Source organism: Hyperolius riggenbachi, chromosome 9, assembly GCF_040937935.1.
Source record: "Hyperolius riggenbachi isolate aHypRig1 chromosome 9, aHypRig1.pri, whole genome shotgun sequence".
NCBI lineage: Eukaryota > Metazoa > Chordata > Amphibia > Anura > Hyperoliidae > Hyperolius > Hyperolius riggenbachi.
This window is the reverse complement of record NC_090654.1, coordinates 282,312,146-282,333,924: the sequence shown is the minus strand read 5'-3', so window position 1 is coordinate 282,333,924 and position 21,779 is coordinate 282,312,146. Positions and strand designations below refer to the sequence as shown.

The following is a 21,779-nucleotide window of genomic DNA, read 5'->3' as shown; positions in this document are numbered from 1 at the left end:
GGGGTCTTAAATCCTCCCTACAGAGACTCCAGAGGACGCATCCTCTTTAAGTATTATTCCTATATACTTGCCGTCCCCACAGGATCACTGCTATCTCACTTAGCTGTTAAACTACATCGAGTTGGGCTACATAGAGTATATGTAGATATTTTGGTATACGTCTTGCTTTCCCAATTCCAATTAATTATTCAGATATTAATGTTATGACTTAACTAATATAATTAAACTAATTCTAAACTAAACTAAACTAAACTAAACTAAACTATACTAAACAGCTGAAAATTACTTTTCACAGTTCTTACTGAGGTATTCTTGTACAATAACAGTAATATACTTATCTTATTACTTTGTAGGTCCAAGTGATGTAATGTAACAGTGGAGAGTCCAAGCCAGGCAACAACAACACTAAGTTTCTAGACAATGCCCTAGTACAACAACATTAATAGTCACTATTCATTTATCCATGTGAGGGTTAGATAAGAGATTAGACTTCTTGAATCTTAGAATCAACATATATAGTAGGCCATAGATAAGCTTTTTTCCAAAATGCACCTATAGTACTGTTTTTTATAGCCCAAGATCTTTCAGCTCTCATGTTGGATTCCACTTTCCTTAATACTTCTTCTAATGTTGGTACATAGTGTGACTTCCAGTTGTCGGCAATCAATATTCTAGTTACTACACAAATGTGGTTGAAAATAAACCTTTCACTCGGGGGAAGGTCCCATGTTCTAACATGGAGTAATACCATTTCAGGTGAAATTGTGCTCAGAAACATAGGCAATTGTTTAAGAAATGTCTCTATCTCTCCCCAGAGATTAGTGATCTTTGGACATGACCAGAAAATGTGAATTAAAGATCCAGTTTCATTGCAATTTCTCCAGCAAAGGGGGGAAGTATTGCCATCAAACTTAGAAATTTTTTCTGGAGTATAATACCACTGCCACAGAAGCTTCAAAAAGTTTTCATAATGCAGGACACATTTAGTTGATTTTTTAAGAGACCTGTAGGCCCTCTCCCACTCTTCCTGATCAAGATCTATGTTTAATAGATCCTGCCATTTATTCAGTTGCCATCTTTGGCCTTCATCTTTAAGTTGTAAAAGTGTTTTATTAAATATGGCAATTCCCTTTTTCTTATTATTTTGTGGGTCTAAAAGTTTTTTTATTTGAGGTAAATAGGATATATTTTGAGGGGAGTGTTTATCTAAGAATTTTTTAATTCTAAAGTATTTGGGTTTGTCAGATTGTGGGATGTCATATGTTGAGGTAAGTTCTTCAAAGGATTTAAGCTTATCATTTTCCATGAGATCAGCTACTTTAATTATACCATTTTGTGACCAATTTTCTAAATCTAAATTTTTCAAGGCCTTTGCTAAATTAAGTAATGGGACTTCTATATGTAGTGATAAAGGATGTTTTTCACTGTAGTGGATCATCTCCTTCCATACTCTAATAAAGTTAGCTGTGATAGGATTAGGAATTTTTAAGGGAATTTTCCAATTTAGTCTGGCTTCCAAATAGGGGAGGGGTTCATTATCCGGGATTTGTTCCAATTCTATTATTACCCATTGTTTACTCCTATCATTACACCAGATAGCTCTTGATTGTTCTAGGATTGCTGATTTGTAATAAATTTCCAAATCTGGTACTCCTAGTCCCATATTCAAAGAAGGGGTAATTAAGATTTTATTTGAGAACCTTGGTTTTTTATTCATAAGAACAAACTTATTTATCATTCTTTGTGCTGATGTAAAGAATTTTTGTGGGATCTTTATAGGGATATTTCTAAATAAATATAATAATTGGGGCAAAATTAACATTTTAAAAGCGGCTGATCTTCCTAACCAAGAAAATTCAAATTTAGAAAGATTGTCTAGTTGAATCTTGAGTTTACCTAACCATGGTTCAAAATTTTCTCTGTATAACTGGTTGATGGTGGGGGTTAAATGTATGCCTAGGTATTTTATAAATTTAGGCTCCCAAGTATATGAACAAGATTGTTTAAGTTGTTCTAATAACTTAGCTGGTACATTACATGGCAATATATTTGTCTTATTTTCATTCAGTTTATAATGGGATATTTTTGAGAAATGATCTAATTCAATTTTAAGGTTGGGTAAAGTTTCTACAGGTCTCTGAAGGTACAATAAAATGTCATCAGCAAATAAGCCAAGTTTGGCCTCTGCTGAGGGTAATTTAATTCCATGGATATTCTTATTGTCTCTGATGCTCTGTGCCAAGGGCTCAAGTGTTAACACATATATCAAAGGGGAGAGAGGACATCCCTGTCGTGTGCCATTGTGAATATCAAAGGATGATGAAAAGGTATTAGATGATATTACCTTTGCAGAAGGCTGTGTGTAAAGAGACATAATAGCTCTGTGGATGTGTCCCACACACCCAAATCTCTGTAGTACAGAAGACATGTATGTCCAGCTGACTCTGTCGAACGCCTTCTCCGCATCCAAAGAGATGAAGAGAGTAGGCGTCCGACAGAGACCAACCTGATGCAGAAGTGCCATAACTTTCCTTGCTCCATCACATGTTCCTCTTCCCTGCACAAAACCTACTTGATCTGGAGAAACTAATTGCGGTATAAGGGGAGCAAGTCTGTTTGCTAATACTCTTGCATAGAGTTTGAGATCTGTATTCAACAAGGAGATGGGCCTGTAGCTCCCTGGGTCAGATGGGTCCTTTCCTTCTTTGGGGATAGTGGTTATTATTGCTGTCAAGTTTTCTTTAGGAAAGACACCAAGAGTTGCTGCCTCATTGAACATATTTACCAAATGTTTTGATAGAATACTTGAGTGTTTTTTATAATAGGCATTGATAAATCCATCAACTCCTGGTGCCTTATCCTGTTTCAGCATTCTGATAGCTAATTCCACTTCTTTTAAGTGGAAAGGGATATTTAATTGTTTTTGCTCGAATTCTGATAAAATGGGTAGGTTAATTTTATTTAAATACTGATCTATCTCTAATTGGGATGGAGAGTAGGTCTGGGGATCTGAATTTAAATTATATAATTTTTCATAGTATACTGCTAAGGCATTAACAATATCTTGGGGGTGGTGGACATTGATTTTTGTATCGGGGTGGGTAATTTTTATTATTCTTTGTCTAACTCTTCTACCTTTAATTTTCTGTGCCATGGCCTTCCCTGCTTTATTTTTGTCTGAGTACCAATTTTCTTTTAAAATAGTTTGCCATTTATCATACTGTGAGTATAAGTTCTCTGCTAATTCTTGTCTGATAGCTTCTAGTTTGGGCACTAATTCTTTTTTGTTCTGAATAAAAATAGATTTTTCTAAATTTTGTATTTCCTTAAGTAATTTATCTGTTTTTTCTCTGAACTTCCTTTTTAAAATTGCACTTTGCTTCATAAAAACGCCTCTAATATAGGCCTTATGTGCATTCCATAACGTAACTTTAGATATACCTTCTGTATCATTAAGGGAAAAGAACTCTTCTAGATTATTTTTAATGATTGGGGAGGTTGTTTCTGAATTTAAGACTATTTTGTTCATTTTCCAATTAAAATTAGAGCTATTGGGGGTGCTTTTTAGTTTAATTTTAGCTGTAATAGGAGCATGGTCTGACCATATTCTAGTTCCTATCTCTATTTTTGATACTAATGGGAGTGAAAAATTATCTGTTAATATGTGGTCTATTCTAGTAAAAGAATGGTATATGGCTGAGTGAAAGGAATATTGTCTGTCCCCAGGGTGCAAGCATCTCCATGTGTCATACAGCTCATTGTTGACTAAAGTGGACTGAATAACCGCAGAAGATTTCCTCTTTCCAGCAGTACAATCGATGATTGGGTCTGTAACTGCGTTTAGGTCACCTGATATAATCAGGGAACCTTTTGTTAAATTTTTTATTTTTTTTAATTTTTTATTGAGAAAATTGGCTTGATGTTTATTAGGTGAATATACACATGCAAAGGTAAATTCCTCTAGATTAATTTTCCCTCTCACTACTACCAGTCTTCCATCAGGACTATTATAAACCTCTGTAAGTTCAAAACCCAGGGAATCTTTAAATGCAATTAACACTCCACGCTTTTTCTTGGTCTGTAGCACGGAGTGGTATATTTTAGAGAATTGTAATATTTTTAATTTAGATGCCCCTTTTTCATCCAAGTGAGATTCTTGGATGCATATTACATCTGTCCCTTCTTCTTTAATTAGTTTATTTAACAAAAACCTTTTTCTATTGGAGTTTAAACCCCTCACATTTAGGGATAAAATATTAAATTCCTGAGACATTGTTTTTTTCATATATGCTAAACATCCTCAATATGTCTAAAAACATCATCAATACATCAATATTTATATAGTCACCTGACCTGGACTCTTCCACTGAAACTCTGTTGAGAGAAATATACTTGGACCATTTTTTATCATTTTTCCTAGAAAACAAATTTGAGAATGTTATATACAGTACATACATCAAAATCGCTTCAAAGTAGGCGGTATTACTATTAAAGTCACTAAAGAACCAAATAATGATCCTTTGAACTGAAAGTTCAAAAATAATAATAAAAAAAAAAGGATGAGTGTTGTACTGACAAACTGTCAGCATACCTCTATAGTACAAAAAAATGAAAAAAGAATAAAAGAAACTGAAAAATAACATTGAACACAAATTGTTCAAGTCCATCCAGTGGACTAGAGACATTTCACCTCCTTAGCAGAAATCCTTCTGCGAGGGGAAAGGTCCAATTGGGGGAAACAGTTTGTGGATAAGCATCCTTCACTTAGTCTTCATCACCTCTGGAAGCCTCTGATGCTTTATTTTCTTCTGATGGTGGTTGAGAAGTGTCCATAGGGAATTGTCTGGGCTGCCCTTTAAAGCGGTCGGATCTATTGTCTTTTGCTTTCACAATTTGAATTCCCCATTTCTTCAGCAGTTCATAGCCTTCTTCTGAATCTTTAATTACAAAGGTGGTTCCATAGTTCATTATTCTCATTTTAGTGGGAAATCCCCATGCATATGGTATGCCTTTATTCCTTAGTGTATATGAGATGTCTGAGAAGGCCTTCCTTGCTTTCAGAGTTGCTTGTGACAAATCACTGTACAAGATCAGGTGTTTATATGGATCAGGAAGCTTTTGTCCTTTCCTTGTTATTCCCATAAACCTCTCTTTGATATGGTAATAATGAATCCTCAGGATCACATCTCTTGGCAGGTGGTCTGCAATGAAAGAGGGCTTTGGTAATCTGTGTGCCCTGTCCACAATAAGATCAGTGTCTGAAATGTCAGGCAAGGCAGTCTTTATAACATCTCTCACATACTCCATCAATGCTTCAGTTTTCACAGACTCTGGAATGCCCCTTATTTTAACATTGTTCCTTCTATTGCGATCCTCAGAGTCTATAATCTTTTCCTTCTGCCATGACAGTTCTCCCAGCACCTTCTGATGAGCATCTACCATCTCATTATAAGCAGTAGTAATGTCTGCCACTTTTTTCTCCAGCACAGACACTCTATTGTCTGTGTGATTCATATACTGTGACATCTGCCCAGCTAATTGCCTCATGTCCTCTCTCATCTCCATTACCCCGCTTCTCATCTCCATTACCCCGCTTCTCATCTCCATTACATTATTTTGCATCATCCCACTGAAAGATATCATAAACTTTTTAAAGAAGTTCTGGGATATGGGTTCATCAGTGGCTTGGAGGTCTGCAAAGGGGTCTGGCAGGGTCTGTAATGGTGGCATGGCTGGAGGGGGACAGGGGATAACAGTCTGTCCTACCTGAGTGTCACTGTATTCCTGGTGCTGCTGCTGAGTTTTAGCAGGCTTCCTGGGGCTTCTATCTCTCTTGTTTTCTGCTGTGTCATCCTCTCCTTCCTCCTCACTTTCATGCTGGAATCCTTTAGATTTGCTCCTGTGGAATGAGGTAGCCAGCGATGCATATCTATTCCTTTGTTGTATAGGAGTGAGGAAGGGGCTGCTGAAAGGAGATCCATGCTGCTGCTGGCTGTGGCCATCCTGCCCATGCTGTTGTAAGGGAAGATGACGGTGGCCATCTTGGCTGATCTCTTCATAGAAGTCAGTCAGCTTTCTTGGAACTTGGGAACTTTTCCTCTGCTTCTGGTTCGCTTTACTCCACTCCATCTTGGTCAGGGGATGTTCCAACAGCTTTCAGGCTGAAAATCAGAACTTCCAAGGCTGCTTTTTGTTGCTTTTTAGATGCTTTGCACAGAGAGCTGCAGGATTAAACTTCCATTCACTCTGCTGTGTAACCACGCCCCCTCTGGTATGCCTTCCTTGTTCCAGCACAGCTTCTCTCCAGAAACGTTGGCTGACCAATCACAATCAGCATAAACAGCCTGTAATAATGGTAGCTGGTGATCCCTCCGAAGTTCTCCGTATATACCTCAGGGAAAGAATGCTCACATAGCGTAATACTGTATACAACAGATGGACAGGTTCCCTCCACCAACACTGCTAATCACCAGTGCCAGGCTAACCACCGCCACACACCAAGTGTGTATATCTGATAAATGAAGGCTCACCAGATCCAATGGCTGACCGTATCACAGACCAGCTTAACAGCGTTTCTGGTATGCCTTCCTTGTTCCAGCACAGCTTCTCTCCTTAAAAACTCAAAGCGGGCACACAATAGTGTATTACCGTTTATTAAAATAAGTTAAAATAAGTAGTGCACTCACAATTTTCCATAAAACTATGCGCATATCAGAGCTCACATAGACGTCCTCCTCATGATCATACTCGCGTCTCCACACAACAGTCCGAGGCCACGCCCAACCGGTTTCGTCATATGACTCATCAGGGGCGACTCATCATATGACGAAACCGGTTGGGCGTGGCCTCGGACTGTTGTGTGGAGACGCGAGTATGATCATGAGGTGGACGTCTATGTGAGCTCTGATATGCGCATATTTTTATGGAAAATTGTGAGTGCACTACTTATTTTAACTTATTTTAATAAACGGTAATACACTATTGTGTGCCCGCTTTGAGTTTTTAAGGAGAGAAGCTGTGCTGGAACAAGGAAGGCATACCAGAAACGCTGTTAAGCTGGTCTGTGATACGGTCAGCCATTGGATCTGGTGAGCCTTCATTTATCAGATATACACACTTGGTGTGTGGCGGTGGTTAGCCTGGCACTGGTGATTAGCAGTGTTGGTGGAGGGAACCTGTCCATCTGTTGTATACAGTATTACGCTATGTGAGCATTCTTTCCCTGAGGTATATACGGAGAACTTCGGAGGGATCACCAGCTACCATTATTACAGGCTGTTTATGCTGATTGTGATTGGTCAGCCAACGTTTCTGGAGAGAAGCTGTGCTGGAACAAGGAAGGCATACCAGAAACGCTGTTAAGCTGGTCTGTGATACGGTCAGCCATTGGATCTGGTGAGCCTTCATTTATCAGATATACACACTTGGTGTGTGGCGGTGGTTAGCCTGGCACTGGTGATTAGCAGTGTTGGTGGAGGGAACCTGTCCATCTGTTGTATACAGTATTACGCTATGTGAGCATTCTTTCCCTGAGGTATATACGGAGAACTTCGGAGGGATCACCAGCTACCATTATTACAGGCTGTTTATGCTGATTGTGATTGGTCAGCCAACGTTTCTGGTGAGCAGTATATGTACTATTGGGATGGAGACCGCTACTAATGGACTTTTAAGTGGACTGTATTGAGGGATTAGGGATGTCTCTGTTTTAGAAGTTTATTGCATTATACATCTGGTTATTGCATAGAGCGCTCTACTTCAACTTACAAACGCCATTAGGGTGCAAATACTCACCCATTTGTATAGCGATCTGCTAAATCAGTGTGAAACACTTTGTTATTTGGCTTTTAGTTATATGTACTGTATATTATATTTATTAGAGCTGTAGAAGAGGAGCGCACATACCACTACTTTTCTTATGTCAGGAATTTATATTTGTGACTTTTTTTTTTTTTTTTAGAGGTTAGTAAAGCCTTGTACATGTATTCAGTTATGATTGGCAAATCACTGCCCAATTTTACCACCTCTATGCAGTAATGAGGGTTTACCTAACGCAATCTGTTCATGGTATTCAACATCTGTTGACCCTCATATGACATGGAGGTGGTAAAATTAGCCAATGAAAATTGGAGGCGTGTACCATGCTTTAGATTTAAGAACTGGCAATTAACCACTTCACCCCCAAAGGTTTTTACCCTAACGGTCCTTAGCAATTTTCACCTGTCAGCGCTCCGCCCTTTTATTCCCTTTATTTATTACTATTTATCACAACAAAATGATCTATACCTTGTTTTTTTTCTCCACTAATTAGGCTTTCTGTGGGTAGTACATTTTGCTAAGAATTATTTTATTCTAAATGCAGTTTAACGGGAAAAATAAGAAAATAATGGAAACAATTCATTATTTCTCAGTTTTCGGCCATTATAGTTTTAAAATAAAATGTTCTCCTGTGGGTAAAACTGACACATTTTATTTGCCCAATTGTCCCAATTATTAAACCGTTTAAATGATGTCCCTATCACAATGTATGGCGACAATAGAGTATTTGGAAATATAGGTGTTGTTTTTCTTTTTTTTTTTTTTTTTTTTTGTCCGATTCATAATTACAAGCCCCTTATGTAGTAAAGTAAAAATAATTTTCCCGCATAAAATATAGATTAATAAAAAAAACCCTAAGGCAACTGTTCATGTGATTTATTTTGGAAACTGATATTTTTTATTTGTGTTGTTGTGTTTTTGTGTTGTTTTTATTTTATTTCTTGGGGGGGGGAGGGCTTTGGAAGTGTAAGTTGTTGATGTTGTTTAACCTCCTTAGCGGTAACCCCGTGTGTGACACGGGGTAAGCCGCCGGAGGGTGCCGCTCAGGCCCTGCTGGGCCGATTTACTTAATTTTTTTTTTGCTGGACGCAGCTAGCACTTTGCTAGCTGCGCCAGCACCCCGATCGCCGCCGCCGCGCGCCCGATCGCCGCTATCCGGTGCGGCGCGCGCCCCCCCCCCCCCAGACCCCGAGCGCTGCCTGGCCAATCAGTGCCAGGCAGCGCCGAGGGGTGGATCGGGTCTCCCAATGACGTCCCGACGTCGCTGACGTCATTCCGCCCCGTCGCCATGGCGACGGGGGAAGCCCTCCAGGAAATCCCGTTCTTTGAACGGGATTTCCTGATCGCCTATCGCCGGAGGTGATCGGTGGGGCTGGGGGGATGCCGCTGAGCAGCGGCTATCATGTAGCGAGCCCTCGGCTCGCTACATGATTTAAAAAAAAAATAATAAAAAAAAAACTGCTGCGCTGCCCCCTGGCGGTATTTTTCATACCGCCAAGGGGGTTAATATTTAACCATTGTGAAAGGTCGGCAATCCAGTGATGGAACAAGACGGTTCATAAACCTATTACGTTATACAGATTTAAATAAGGTGCCTTCTCTGTATCTTTCTCTAGATGCAGAGAAGGCATTTGATAGGGTTCATTGGGGATTTCTTTCAGCAACACTTAAAAAATTTGGGATAGTGGGAAATATTCATCAAGGGATAATGGCATTATACACATGTCCTACGGCTGTAGTGTCATCTAATGGATTCACATCTAAAGAATTTCTTATAACTAATGGGACACGACAGGGATGCCCTCTTTCCCCATTGATATTTACTCTAATAATGGAGACTTTAGCAACTGCCATTAGAGATAACCCCGAAATACAGGGTATCCAAATAGCTGAATATCATCATAAAATTGGGTTATTTGCAGATGATACCATCCTTGCTATTACTAGTCCCAAAATATCTTTACCAATTCTGGTTGAGGTTCTTGGGAGCTTCTCTAAGGCTTCATATTATAAAATTAATCATTCTAAATCATTTATCTTGGGGGTTCATATTTCTAACCAAATTATTAAAGAATTACAAAGTAAATATACTTTTCCCTGGGTTTCAAACTCAATAAAATACCTTGGCATTACACTCTCCAAAAATTTTAATGATCTCTATAAATTAAATGATGCCCCTCTTCTACAAAAAAATAAAAAAGAACTTAAAAACATTTCATTAAATAGCCTTTCTTGGGCTGGCAGGCTAGCAGCTTACAAAATGCAAACCCTTCCTAAGATAACTTATATACTTCGTACAGTTCATATTCCGATTAAACCAAAATTCTTTAAGGAAATAAATAAGATCATAACTGAGTATATATGGAATGGCAAACGACATAGAACAAAGCTTACAGTACTAATGATTCCTAAACTGTTAGGGGGGATGGGTGTGCCTTGCATTAGGGCTATGTACTATGCATGCAACATAGAGATATCAAAAGCTTGGTGGCATCAACGTACTGATCTTCCATTGTGGGTACAAATCGAACAATCCCTCGTTAAAGGTGATCTAAAGAGTTATCTTTTAGCTAATATGATACAGAAAACTATCAAAATTCCTTCTTTTCCCACAATTCAATCCACTATTTCAGCTTGGAGATACCTGATTAAATCCTTTAAAAGTGAAGAAGTCATGATACCTTCTATCCCTTTAACAACCTTTTCTTATTTAATTAACACTATTAATCTAAATAGATGGATTAAATCTGGCATAACTAGTATTAATGTATTAGTCCAAAATGGTAATTTTTTATTGTTTTCAGAGATTGTTAAGAAGTATTCTTTACCAATCACTGAATTCTATACATTTCTTCAATTAAAGCACTGCTGGTCTAAGGTAAAATACAAATTACCCCTGGTTCCCAAAAGATTATTACAATATATTTGTGCTACTCTTCCCTTAAAAAAAGGCATCTCGCTTTGTTATGAGGAACTCATTATGGGGAATGAACATCAACTCCAATGTTACACTAACCAGTGGTCAATAGAAATGCAAACTAAAATAACAATCCTTCATATTAAGCAAGCCTCTTTACATATTTCTCGTTTTTCTAAGTGTATAACACATTGGGAAACATTTCATAAAATTTTATTAAGATGGTCTGTTACTCCTTTAATTGTATCCAAATTTGCACCAAATAATTCGCCTAATTGTTGGAGGAATTGTGGGAAGATAGGTACTCTTTATCATATTTTGTGGCAATGTCCCTTTATTAGTACTTTATGGCAAGAAATAGTACATTTTATTTTAGAAAACATTTGGGAAGATTTCCAACTAACTCCTCAGTTGGCTCTGTTACATATCAGCATAGATGAAATTCCACTGAATTACAGGCTTGAGATTTCTCAGGTGATCTGTGCCACCAGACATCAAATAGTGTGTGAGTGGAAATCAAGTGACTCCCCATCCCTTTCCCAAGTTATTTCCTTATATAACTTAAATATATCCATGGAGAATAGATTAAGAAAGAACGCATAATATATGCCATAATTTTAAGAGAGGCATCTATGCTAATCCATAATATAATGCTTCTTATTATAATACATTTAATAGCTTTATTCTGACCCACCAGTAAATAAGATTGAGGGACTAGAACCTACTTTGATTGTTTTTACTTTTATGTTAATACTGTTGTATTTTCATATTGTGTTAGTTTACCTTGACATGTTATTTCTATTGTGCATATTTCAAGGGAGATTGAATGTTAAAATATGCGTATGTTATTTAAAAATTTAGCAGATGTCAATGTTGCTCAATTTATTGTTGTATAATTATTTTCTGCTAATAAAAATTTGAAAGTTAAAAAAAAAAAAAAAAAAAAAAAAAAAAATTTAACCATTTCATGACACACTAACGTATTAAAATATCATGCTTTACCCTATTAACGGCAACATGTCATTTTAATACGTCGCGCGTTCCCGCCACCGCCTTGTGCGCTCCGCTACCACCGCAGTTTCCGTCAGGATCCCGTGCTGAGTGATTGGGGAAGAGGACCGAGCGGTCCTCTACCCAATCGCAGTGCCTGGAGTGAATGGACGTGACCGCGAACAGCGGCCACCTCCATTCATAAAACAGGAAACTGTTACATTTCAATAAAGTGTACAAAAAAAAATAAATCACTTCCTATAACGAAGTGTTCACGAGCGCCATCTTGTGGCCAAAAAGTATATTACACATACAAGATACATACATATACAAGTACATACACATCATTAAAAAAATACTTCCAACCCCCCCCCCCCAAAAAAAAAGACTTGTAAAAAAAAAAAATCAGCTTAAAATAAAGAAAAAAATAGTTGCCTTAGGGACTCAGCTTTTTTAATCTATATTTCATGGGGGAAAATTTAATTTTAATTTATTATATAGGGGCTTGTAATTATGGCCAGAACAAAAAAAACAAAACAGAAAAATAACACCTATATTTCAAAATAATATATTGTCGCCATACATTGTGAGAGGGACATCATTTGAACAGTTTAATAATTTGGACAACTGGACAAATCAAATGTGTTTGTTTTATCCACAGGAGAATGTTTAATATTAAAACTATAATGGCTAAAAACTGGGAAATAATGATTTTTTTTCTTTCTTTTATTTTTTTTCTCATTAAAACGCATTTAGAATAAAAAAATTCTTAGCAAAATGTACTACCCACAGAGAGCCTAATTGGTGGCGAAAAAAACGAGGTATAGATAATTTTCTTGTGATAAGTAGTAATAAAGTTATTAGGGAATAAAAGGGAGGAGCACTGACAAGTGAAAATTGCTCTGGTCCGTTAGAGTAAAAACCCTTGGGGGTGAACTTGTTAAAGGTGGGTACACACGTCAGATAAAAGTCTTTGGAAAATGAAAGATCACAGGCCAATTTTACCCCCTTCCATGTAGTATGAGGGCCATACCTACACAGTCTATTCTATGGAGCTGAACTCCTCCTCAGATAAACATCTTTGCAAGATGCTGTACACATGCAACAGATCCGTTCCTACAAAAGATCCGTTCCTGCAAAAGATCCGTTCCTGCAAAATGCATTCATAGTCTATGATATCTGCAGATCCTCATACACACCTTGTTTAACGGACAATTATCTGCAGATCAGATCCACCAGGATGGATCTTCAGATCGGCAGAGGATTGTCTGATCTGCAGATGAATGTCTGTTAAACAAGTTGTGTATGAGATCTGCAGATATCATAGACTATCAATGCATTTTGCAGGAACGGATCTTTTGCAGATACTGATCTGTTGCATGTGTACAGCATCTCTGTGTACAGCATCTTGCAAAGATTTCTATCTGATGGGGAGTTCAGCTCCATAGAATAGACTGTGTAGAGTATGGCTCTCATACTACATAGAAGGGGGTAAAATTGGTCTGTGATCTTTCATTTTCCAAAGACTTTTATCTGACGTGTGTACCCATCTTATGTGTATGTATTGTCTTTGTGTAATTTTACTTTTTGGCCACAAGATGGCGCTAGTGAACACTTTCCATTTAATAGGAAGTGTTTTTTTTTTTATTATTATTTATTTATTTATTTTACTATGCTGTGACAGTTTCCTTTTTTATGAGTGGATGTGGCCGCTGATCGCTGTCACGTCCATTCATTTCAGGCATTGCGATTGGCTAGAGGACCGCTCAATCCTCCTTCCCAATCCCAGATGGTGGTGACCCGTGCGGAGCGGCGGCAGGAACGAGCAACTGACGTATTAAAACATCCTGGGGCCGTTAACCGGCTCAAACAGGACGTTTTAATAAGTTACATTGTTGTTAAGTGGTTAAGGTGTTTACAAATATCCAATTTTGATTGGCCAATATATGGTCAGTTTTTCTTCTTCCGTGTAGTATGAGGCCCAACAGATTTTGAATACTATGACCAGATTTTGTACACTGTCCCTGCTCTCTAGGGTTCGTAAAAAATATCTGTCTCAGCCTGCAGCAATGTTCTGATGACTTCATGTGCAACGTTACAAAGGAGTCACAGGTTGGAAAAAAAGTTGTAGACTGGCCCTTAGGGCTGGAACCCACAAGGGCGTTTTTGTGAGCATTTAGGGAGCGCTTGAAAACGCTAGCGTTTTCCCAAAACGCTCAGCTAATGTTAATGGATGGGGCAACTTCCACAGGAGCGTTTGCGATTTGGAAAATCGCAAGCGCAGGACATGCAGCATTTTGTTAGCGTTTGCGCTTCAATGTAAAGTATATAATCGCTAGCGTAATCGCTCATCAAAACCAGCATGGAGCGATTTTGCTAGCGTTTTAAAGTTACTGCACACTGTAATAAAATGAAAATGATTTGAAAGGACCAATCAGACTTTAAAACGCTAATCGCTACACCATCGCTGGCAAATTGATACACTTTTTAATAACGCTCCCTAAAACGCTCAAGAAATCACTTACAAACTGCTTATACAAAACGCTAGCTATTGCGATTAGCGATTGCGTTTTGCAGTGGGTTCCAGGCCTTATTCAGCAATCCCTCAGAAGAGATTCCTAGATTCTTATCACACACAGGCTAGTGATCCTACAATAACGGTATCAATCAGTGACATTCTGAATGTTTTGCCAAAGTTACAGTGAATACTACAGTATATCTTCTGTTCAGCATGTCATTGTTGTTCCTCCATATAGCATGTGCTCTCATGTAGTAAAATAATACGGCTGTGTGTGTATGTATGTACTGGGAGCAGAGCTGGGACAAGGGACTTGTCGGCTGCAAGGGGCTGGAGGAAGCCCCGGGTAAGTAGATCTGGGGGTAGCATAGATTGCCTGACATTTCCTTTAAAGAGACTCTGTAACATCAAAAACATCCCCTGGGGGGTACTCACCTCGGGTGGGGGAAGCCTCCGGATCCTAATGAGGCTTCCCACGCCGTCCTCTGTCCCACTGGGGTCTCGCTGCAGCCCTCCGAACAGCCGGCGACAGACCCGACTGTCAGTTCAATATTTACCTTTGCTGGCTCCAGCGGGGGCGCTGTGGCTGCTTTCAGCTCCGAACTACACGGAAATACCGGAAACTTGCGCCTGCGCAGTAGAGCAGACCCGACGGCGATCGGGTATTTCCGCCTACTTCGGAGCCGACAGCCGTCAGAGCGCCTGCGCAGGAGCCGGGAAGGTAAATATTGACGTCATCATTCACGGAGGGCTGCAGCGAGACCCCCGTGGGACAGAGGACGGCGTGGGAAGCCTCATTAGGATCCGGAGGCTTCCCCCACCCGAGGTGAGTACCCCCCAGGGGATCTTTTGACGTTACAGATCCTCTTTAAGTCTAAGTGCTTTTATCTGCATGGGGAAAACACATTTCAAGTGTGCCCTGGCCAATTGAATAACATTGGTCTTCAGTTTTCCTGTGCAGAAAACGCATCCTATAGCTCCCAACTGTCCCTCTTTCGGAGGGACAATCCCCCTTTGGGAGCCCTGTCCCTCTGTCCCTTTTTCAGGACTTTGTCACTCTTTCTATGTAAATATATATATTTCGCTACTAAAAACGTGTTTGACTCTAAACTTTATTCCCAACCTTTAAATTGATATATTTCAAATTTGCAGATCTTAATATGAAGGAAATGAACCAGGATAGAAAGGACCAGTGTGGTTTGAATGATAAAATAACATATTTTTCTTATGAAATCTTTATGGTATGTGTGACTAGGGGTGGGACGGGGGCGTTATCAGGGGTGTGGCAGGGGCATGGCTTAAGTGTCCCTCTTTCTCATCTCAAAAAGTTGGGAGGTATGCCATCCAGTGACGTAGCAATAGGGGTTGCCGAGCTAGCGACTGCGTTGGGGCCCTTGGGCCCCATGGGGCTCTTTCTCAACCAAAGTATTAGCTATTTATTGGTCCTGTGCTGGTAATAATCACTTCTATAGATGCTTTGAATGGTAGTAATCATTAACAAACTGTTCCCCATCCCCTTCTTGCACCTCTAATACTATGGATGACCTTGGCAGGTTTTGTTGCGCCGTATCAAGTGTTACATATAGAGTGCTTGGGGGGGGGGGGGCATGTAAAACTCGCACTGGGGCCCATAGCTACACCACTGGCCCCATCCAAAGTTTCACAGGGGGGCCCAGTAATGTCTAGTTCATGCATGGGAAAACTTGGCCCTCCAGCTGTTAAGGAACTACAAGTTCCACAATGCATTTGCCTTTTTGAATCATGACTCTGGCTGTCAGACTCCTGCAATGCATTCTGGGATTTGTAGTTCCTTAACAGCTGGAGGGCCAAGTTTGCCCATGCCTGGTCTAGTTACTCCCCTGGTCACAAGGCTGATTCCCAAGAGATGTCATGCGGAAATCCAATGGGAATCGGCCTGTGGTGTATGGACAACTGACAGATCTCTCTCCGATCAGAGATAGATCAGTCTCTTGGTCGATCTGCTCATACATTGGCCTCAATTCACTAAGATCATGCTGGAGATAATAAGGCAAGAGAAAACTTACCTCACACACGTGAGAGAGTTATCTTACCTCTTCATTCCTTAAGTTACCTCTCCTGTAGTTAATTTACCTCCTCTGTAGTTATTTTCACACGCAGTTAATTAACAGTCTGTCTTTAACTCTGGAGTTAATTTAAGGATTGGAGAGCTAATTTAAAGACAGAAGAGTTAACTTTAGGCTTGCCTGAGGAAAAATGTTTCCTGAATACTACATGCCTTATCACCATGGTAACAACTCTAGAAGAGTTATTAAAGACAGGAGATAAGCTTAGTGAATTGAGGCCATAGTCTGATGTATAGGGACATTTAGTGTTACCCCATTGCAATCATCCTAGCTGTCCTTTACATCCACTTTTCATGCAAGAGAGCTGATTGGTCAAGTTATGTTCCCAAAAAGCCAGGATTTATTGGAGTCTGAGAAATAATGTAAGGCAGGTAAAGGCCGCATGGACAGGGTGGTCCTCATTTATTGTAATACTGTCCAAATGCAGCTGCAATGATGGCCGCTGGTCTTCCCTAGGGCTGGTCTGAAAATGACACATTATATTATTAGCTGCTATTGGCAACAGGTGCGTCTTCTATCAGACGCTGATATACAAGGTGGGAAGACAGGACGGCAGTGCTATATTTATATGTGCTGCTGAGGCTGGTAATAGACGTCAGAACAGCTGGTAAGATAATGAGGCCTAATTAGTTATTAACGCAGAGGGCACCCCGTGTCGGGTGAAATGAATGGCGGTAGAACGCACCAGGTGAGGACAACAGCTGTGACAGCTTATGGGGGGGCATGCCACGGACGTGCACACCGCATTCCAGCGCCGTACAATTAATCTACTGCAACGGTGTGCTCGATAATCGTGTACAAGAGAATTCTCAAATGGAACAAAAGCCTCTAAATTTGCATATTTATATAACACTGACATCATTTCTGCAGTGGGGCTGTGAAACTTCTCACTTAAAGCAGTAGGATTCGCCATACTATGCCAGGGGAAAAAACACATATAAATAAATACTGGATCTACTTACATAACACATGTATTGTACTGTCCACGCTTTGATTTCAGTTCATTTTATATAGTAAATGAAGAGAATTCTGTTCCTGGTGGGAACCATGTCTTTTGCCCACAGTTTAGGCTAAATCCTGATGTCATTTCTGCCCTTTACTTTTTTTTTCTTCTCCAATTGCTGAGTTACCTCATCCTTGCTTGTAAACACAAGTGAGCAGATCATCGTGTTTCAGATAGGCAGCTAGGCAGGGAAATAAATGGAAGAGGAGGAATATATTATAGATAAAAAGAACCCCCAGCATGCAACTGTTTGGCACTGACTATTAAAGGGCCAGAGCTCCGTAAGTATGTGAGAACACCAAATCATAACAGCAGAAAAAGTTTTGAACATTTTGAATGCATGATTAGCATCTTTATCAGGGCCCACAGCTCCATAGCTATGCCACTGAAATGTGCGGCAGAAGATGCAAGTGCTACATAAATACATAATAATGATATGGCGGGAAATTAGACTTTGTCTATGGCTGGGATTAGACTGTGAGCTCCGCAAAGGACATGACTACATTCTCTGTAAAGTGCTGCCTTAGATGCCAGTGCTATATAAATACATAATAATATCGTAGGACATTAGACTGACTATGGTGGAATTAGTGTGCGCAAAATCTGTAGAAGCTGCTGATGCTACAGTATTGGCATATAATTTAATAATCATGAGCCCCCAAAATGCCAAATGCTGCAACAATGTCCCCAAAGTAGCAAATGCAGTCTCTATGACCATCAAATAACTGCAGCAACTGTTACCTCTGACACATGAAATGCAATAACCGTTACCTTCGACAGATGAAATGCAACTACGATTACTCCAACTCCGCAAACGGTAAATGAGGCGAACATTACCACAGAGTCCCACGGCTGAGACACCCGGTGAACAAAAGTGTGACATACCCTGGGACACATTGCAGCCTGGGACAGGGGACCACGTCGCAGATAAAACGTTACGTCTGGACAGGGTACGTTAACACCCGACGTTAGCAGGATATCGATGCTGCCATGTTTATCTCATTTTAACCAATACCAGTTGCCTGGCTGTTCTGCTTATCTCTAGCATCAGTAGTATCTGTCTGAATCACACACCTGAAACAAGCATGCAGCTAAACCAGCCACACTTCAGTCAGAAACATGTGATCTGCTGCATGCATGTTCAGGGTCTATGGCTAGAAGTATTAGAGACACAGGATCGGCGGGACAGCCGGACAACTGGTAATGTATAAAAGGAAATAAATATGGCAGCCTCCAAATCCCCAGAGGCGTCGCTAGGGCCTTTGATCCAGGGCACCGCCCCTGAACCTGTTGCCCTGGATCATCCTGAGCGGCAGGAGGGGGCCCTGGGCGGAGCGGAGGGGGAGTTGGGTATAGCACAGTTAAAAACTCACCTTCCGATCTCCCCATGCAGCCTCCATCGTCATCCTACTTTCTTCTCCGGCGTCCGTCACCTTGGTTACAGCGCTCTGTGATGTCATCACAGGGGGCGCTGTTACCAATGCGACAGACGCCGGGGGAGGAAGTCTGAAGAGGATGGAGGCTCTGTCTGCACAGATCGGAAGGTGAGTTTTTAACTGCGCTATGCCCGCTCCCGCCCAGCGCCCCCCTACTACCTAATCTACACTGGGGGAAGCTACCTATCTAACCTACGCTGAGGGGTATCTATCTAACCTATACTGGGGGAACCTACCTATCTAACCTATACTGGGGGAACCTACCTATCTAACCTACACTGGGGGAACCTACCTATCTGACCTATACTGGAAGAACCTACCTATCTAACCTACACTGATGGCACCTACCTATCTAACCTACACTGGGGGAACCTACCTGTATAACCTACACTGGGGGCATCTATCTAACCTATACTGGGGGCACCTACCTATCTAACTTATACTGGGGACATCTATCTAACCTATACTGGGGGATCCTACCTCTCTAACCTACACTGGGGGAACCTACCTCTCTAACCTACACTGGGGGAACCTACCTCTCTAACCTACACTGGGGGAACCTACCTCTCTAACCTACACTGGGGGAACCTACCTCTCTAACCTACACTGGGGGAACCTACCTCTCTAACCTACACTGGGGGGAACCTACCTATCTAACCTACACTGGGGGAACCTACCTATCTAACCTACACTGGGGGCATCTATCTAACCTACACTGGGAGCAATCTATCTAACCTATACTGGGGGCATCTATCTAACCTATACTGGGGGAACCTACCTATCTAACCTATACTGGGGGAACCTACCTATCTAACCTACACTGGGGGAACCTATCTAACCTATACTGGGGGCATCTATCTAACCTATACTGAGGGCACCTACCTATTTACAGCCAAGCAAAGCCCCAGGGCCCCATCCCAGCAAAGCAAACCCCCCCCCCCCCCCCAGCCAAGCCTCCTGGTCCCAGCCCAGCAAAGCGTACAGCCAAGCAAAGCCTAGTAAAGCCCCCAGCCCAGCAAAGCACCCCAAAATGCCCCCAGCAAACTGCCTAGCCAGCAAAGCCCCCAGCAAGTCACCTAGCAAAGCAAGGCCAGCACAGCATCACCGCCAGCCGAGTACAGCACACAGGCCAGCCAGCAGAAGACCAGACAGAAGCCAGGTGAGGGCCTATTTATGTGAAATACTGCCTATTGAATATATTTAAGTTACGCCACTGCTATGTTCATGTACATTTGGCCCCATCTATGACCATGCCCACTTTCTCTTGGTGCCCAGGGGTGCCCCTGATCTCCCAGGAACCTAGAAACGCTCCTGCATATCCCTCTCACTTTAGGTGTCCTTTAAGAGTGGAAGAGGGAGGTGGTGGTATTGTGTGGAGGAGGAGGTCCCCAGCAAATCGTGGTATGAAGAGGAAAATGGGTTGGGAGGGTATGGGCTGCAAGAATGAAGGCGACGGGCCATATTCAGCCTGTAGGGCATAAGTTTGAGAATGAGTGTAGAACAACTTTGTGGAGTTTGAGCTTCCTGTCCTGCTTCATTGTGAGGAACAGCCACATGCACAACGAAAGATGCTAAATTCCTGTGCATAAGTGGTATAGGGGCACTATAAAATACATTTTCCTGACAGTAAGTAGTATCTATGAAATAATGGAGGTCATTAATATGGTCTTTATACAGGCATATTAAGAAACATGGAGCAGAATACATTTTTTTAAACACATTTTTTGTTTTTCTTTTTGTCTTTCACAGTCAAACATCCAGAGATCAAATCACTTATGGGACCTGACCACAAGCTGAAATGGATTGTCTTGGCCATGGTGATTGTCCAGCTCGTTGCCTGCCGTCTGGTGAGAGACTTGGCTTGGAAATGGGTCCTGTTTTGGGCCTACGCGTTTGGTGGCTGCGTCAACCACTCCTTGACTCTGGCCATCCATGACATATCTCACAATGTAGCTTTTGGGAACTGCCAGACAAAATGGAACAGGTGGTTTGCCGTAATCGCCAACCTGCCTATAGGTGTGCCGTACTCTGCGTCCTTCAAGAAATACCACATCGACCACCACCGCTATTTGGGTGGAGACAACTTGGACGTGGACATCCCTACTGACTTTGAAGGGTGGTTCTTCTGCACTCCGTCCCGTAAAGTGGCTTGGCTCATCCTCCAGCCTTTCCTTTATGTCTTGAGGCCACTCTACGTGAACCCAAAACCGATAACCAGAATGGAAATCTGTAATGCTCTGGTTCAGTTCTCTGCCGATCTCCTCCTCTATTACACGTGTGGCCTAAAGCCCGTTGTCTACTTAGTGGCTGGATCAGCCTTCTGTTTGGGCTTCCACCCAATATCTGGACATTTTATTGCAGAACATTACATGTTCTGGAAGGGACATGAGACCTATTCGTACTATGGATGTCTCAACTTGATTACTTTTAATGTAGGATATCACATGGAACATCATGACTTTCCCAGCATTCCCGGAAGCAAACTGCCTGAGGTAGGTGCCTCTTCCTTCTGAAAAAAAAATTAGGTTTGCTTAGTAAAGGTAGCCACATGTTGCCACTTGATGGGGCAAAAAGATGGTTCCCTGAGAAAGGTGCTGCCCTCCATTTTAACCAGCACAAGACAAATCTGTTTTTAGGTCTTTTATAACTGTCTGTGGCACTTGTCATCAGGGCCAGAGCTACCATAGGAAAAATGGGCAATTGCTTCAGGGCCCCAGAGCCCATAGGGGCCCCCAAGGTCTCCCTCCCCATCTTAACTGCTGCTCCCCAGGGACTCTGCAGAGTCTGTTAAGTTGGGAGGTGATTGGGGGAGGGTCAGCAGCCAGCTCAAGGGCCCAGGAGGGAGATTTGGCTGCAACAAAGGGTCTCTAATGGTGCGTTTTGGTCGAGGGTGTCTGTTGGGGGGGCCCCCAGGCTAATCTTGCCCTAGGGCCCAATTGTTACTTGAACCGGCCCTGCTTGTCATGTGAAAGTTATAAACTTGTGTTTTCTA

At 41.3% G+C, this 21,779-nt stretch overlaps 1 protein-coding gene across 1 annotated transcript in view; it reads left to right on the top strand.

Annotated features, from left to right (window-relative positions):
* DEGS2 (delta 4-desaturase, sphingolipid 2) overlaps window positions 1-21,779 on the top strand; it is a 36,119-nt gene that overhangs the window by 7,956 nt on the left and 6,384 nt on the right. Inside the window, exon 2 of the mRNA XM_068252362.1 lies at window positions 20,537-21,279. Within this exon, the coding sequence (XP_068108463.1) occupies window positions 20,537-21,279 (743 nt within the window). The remainder of the gene's footprint in view (window positions 1-20,536; window positions 21,280-21,779) is intronic.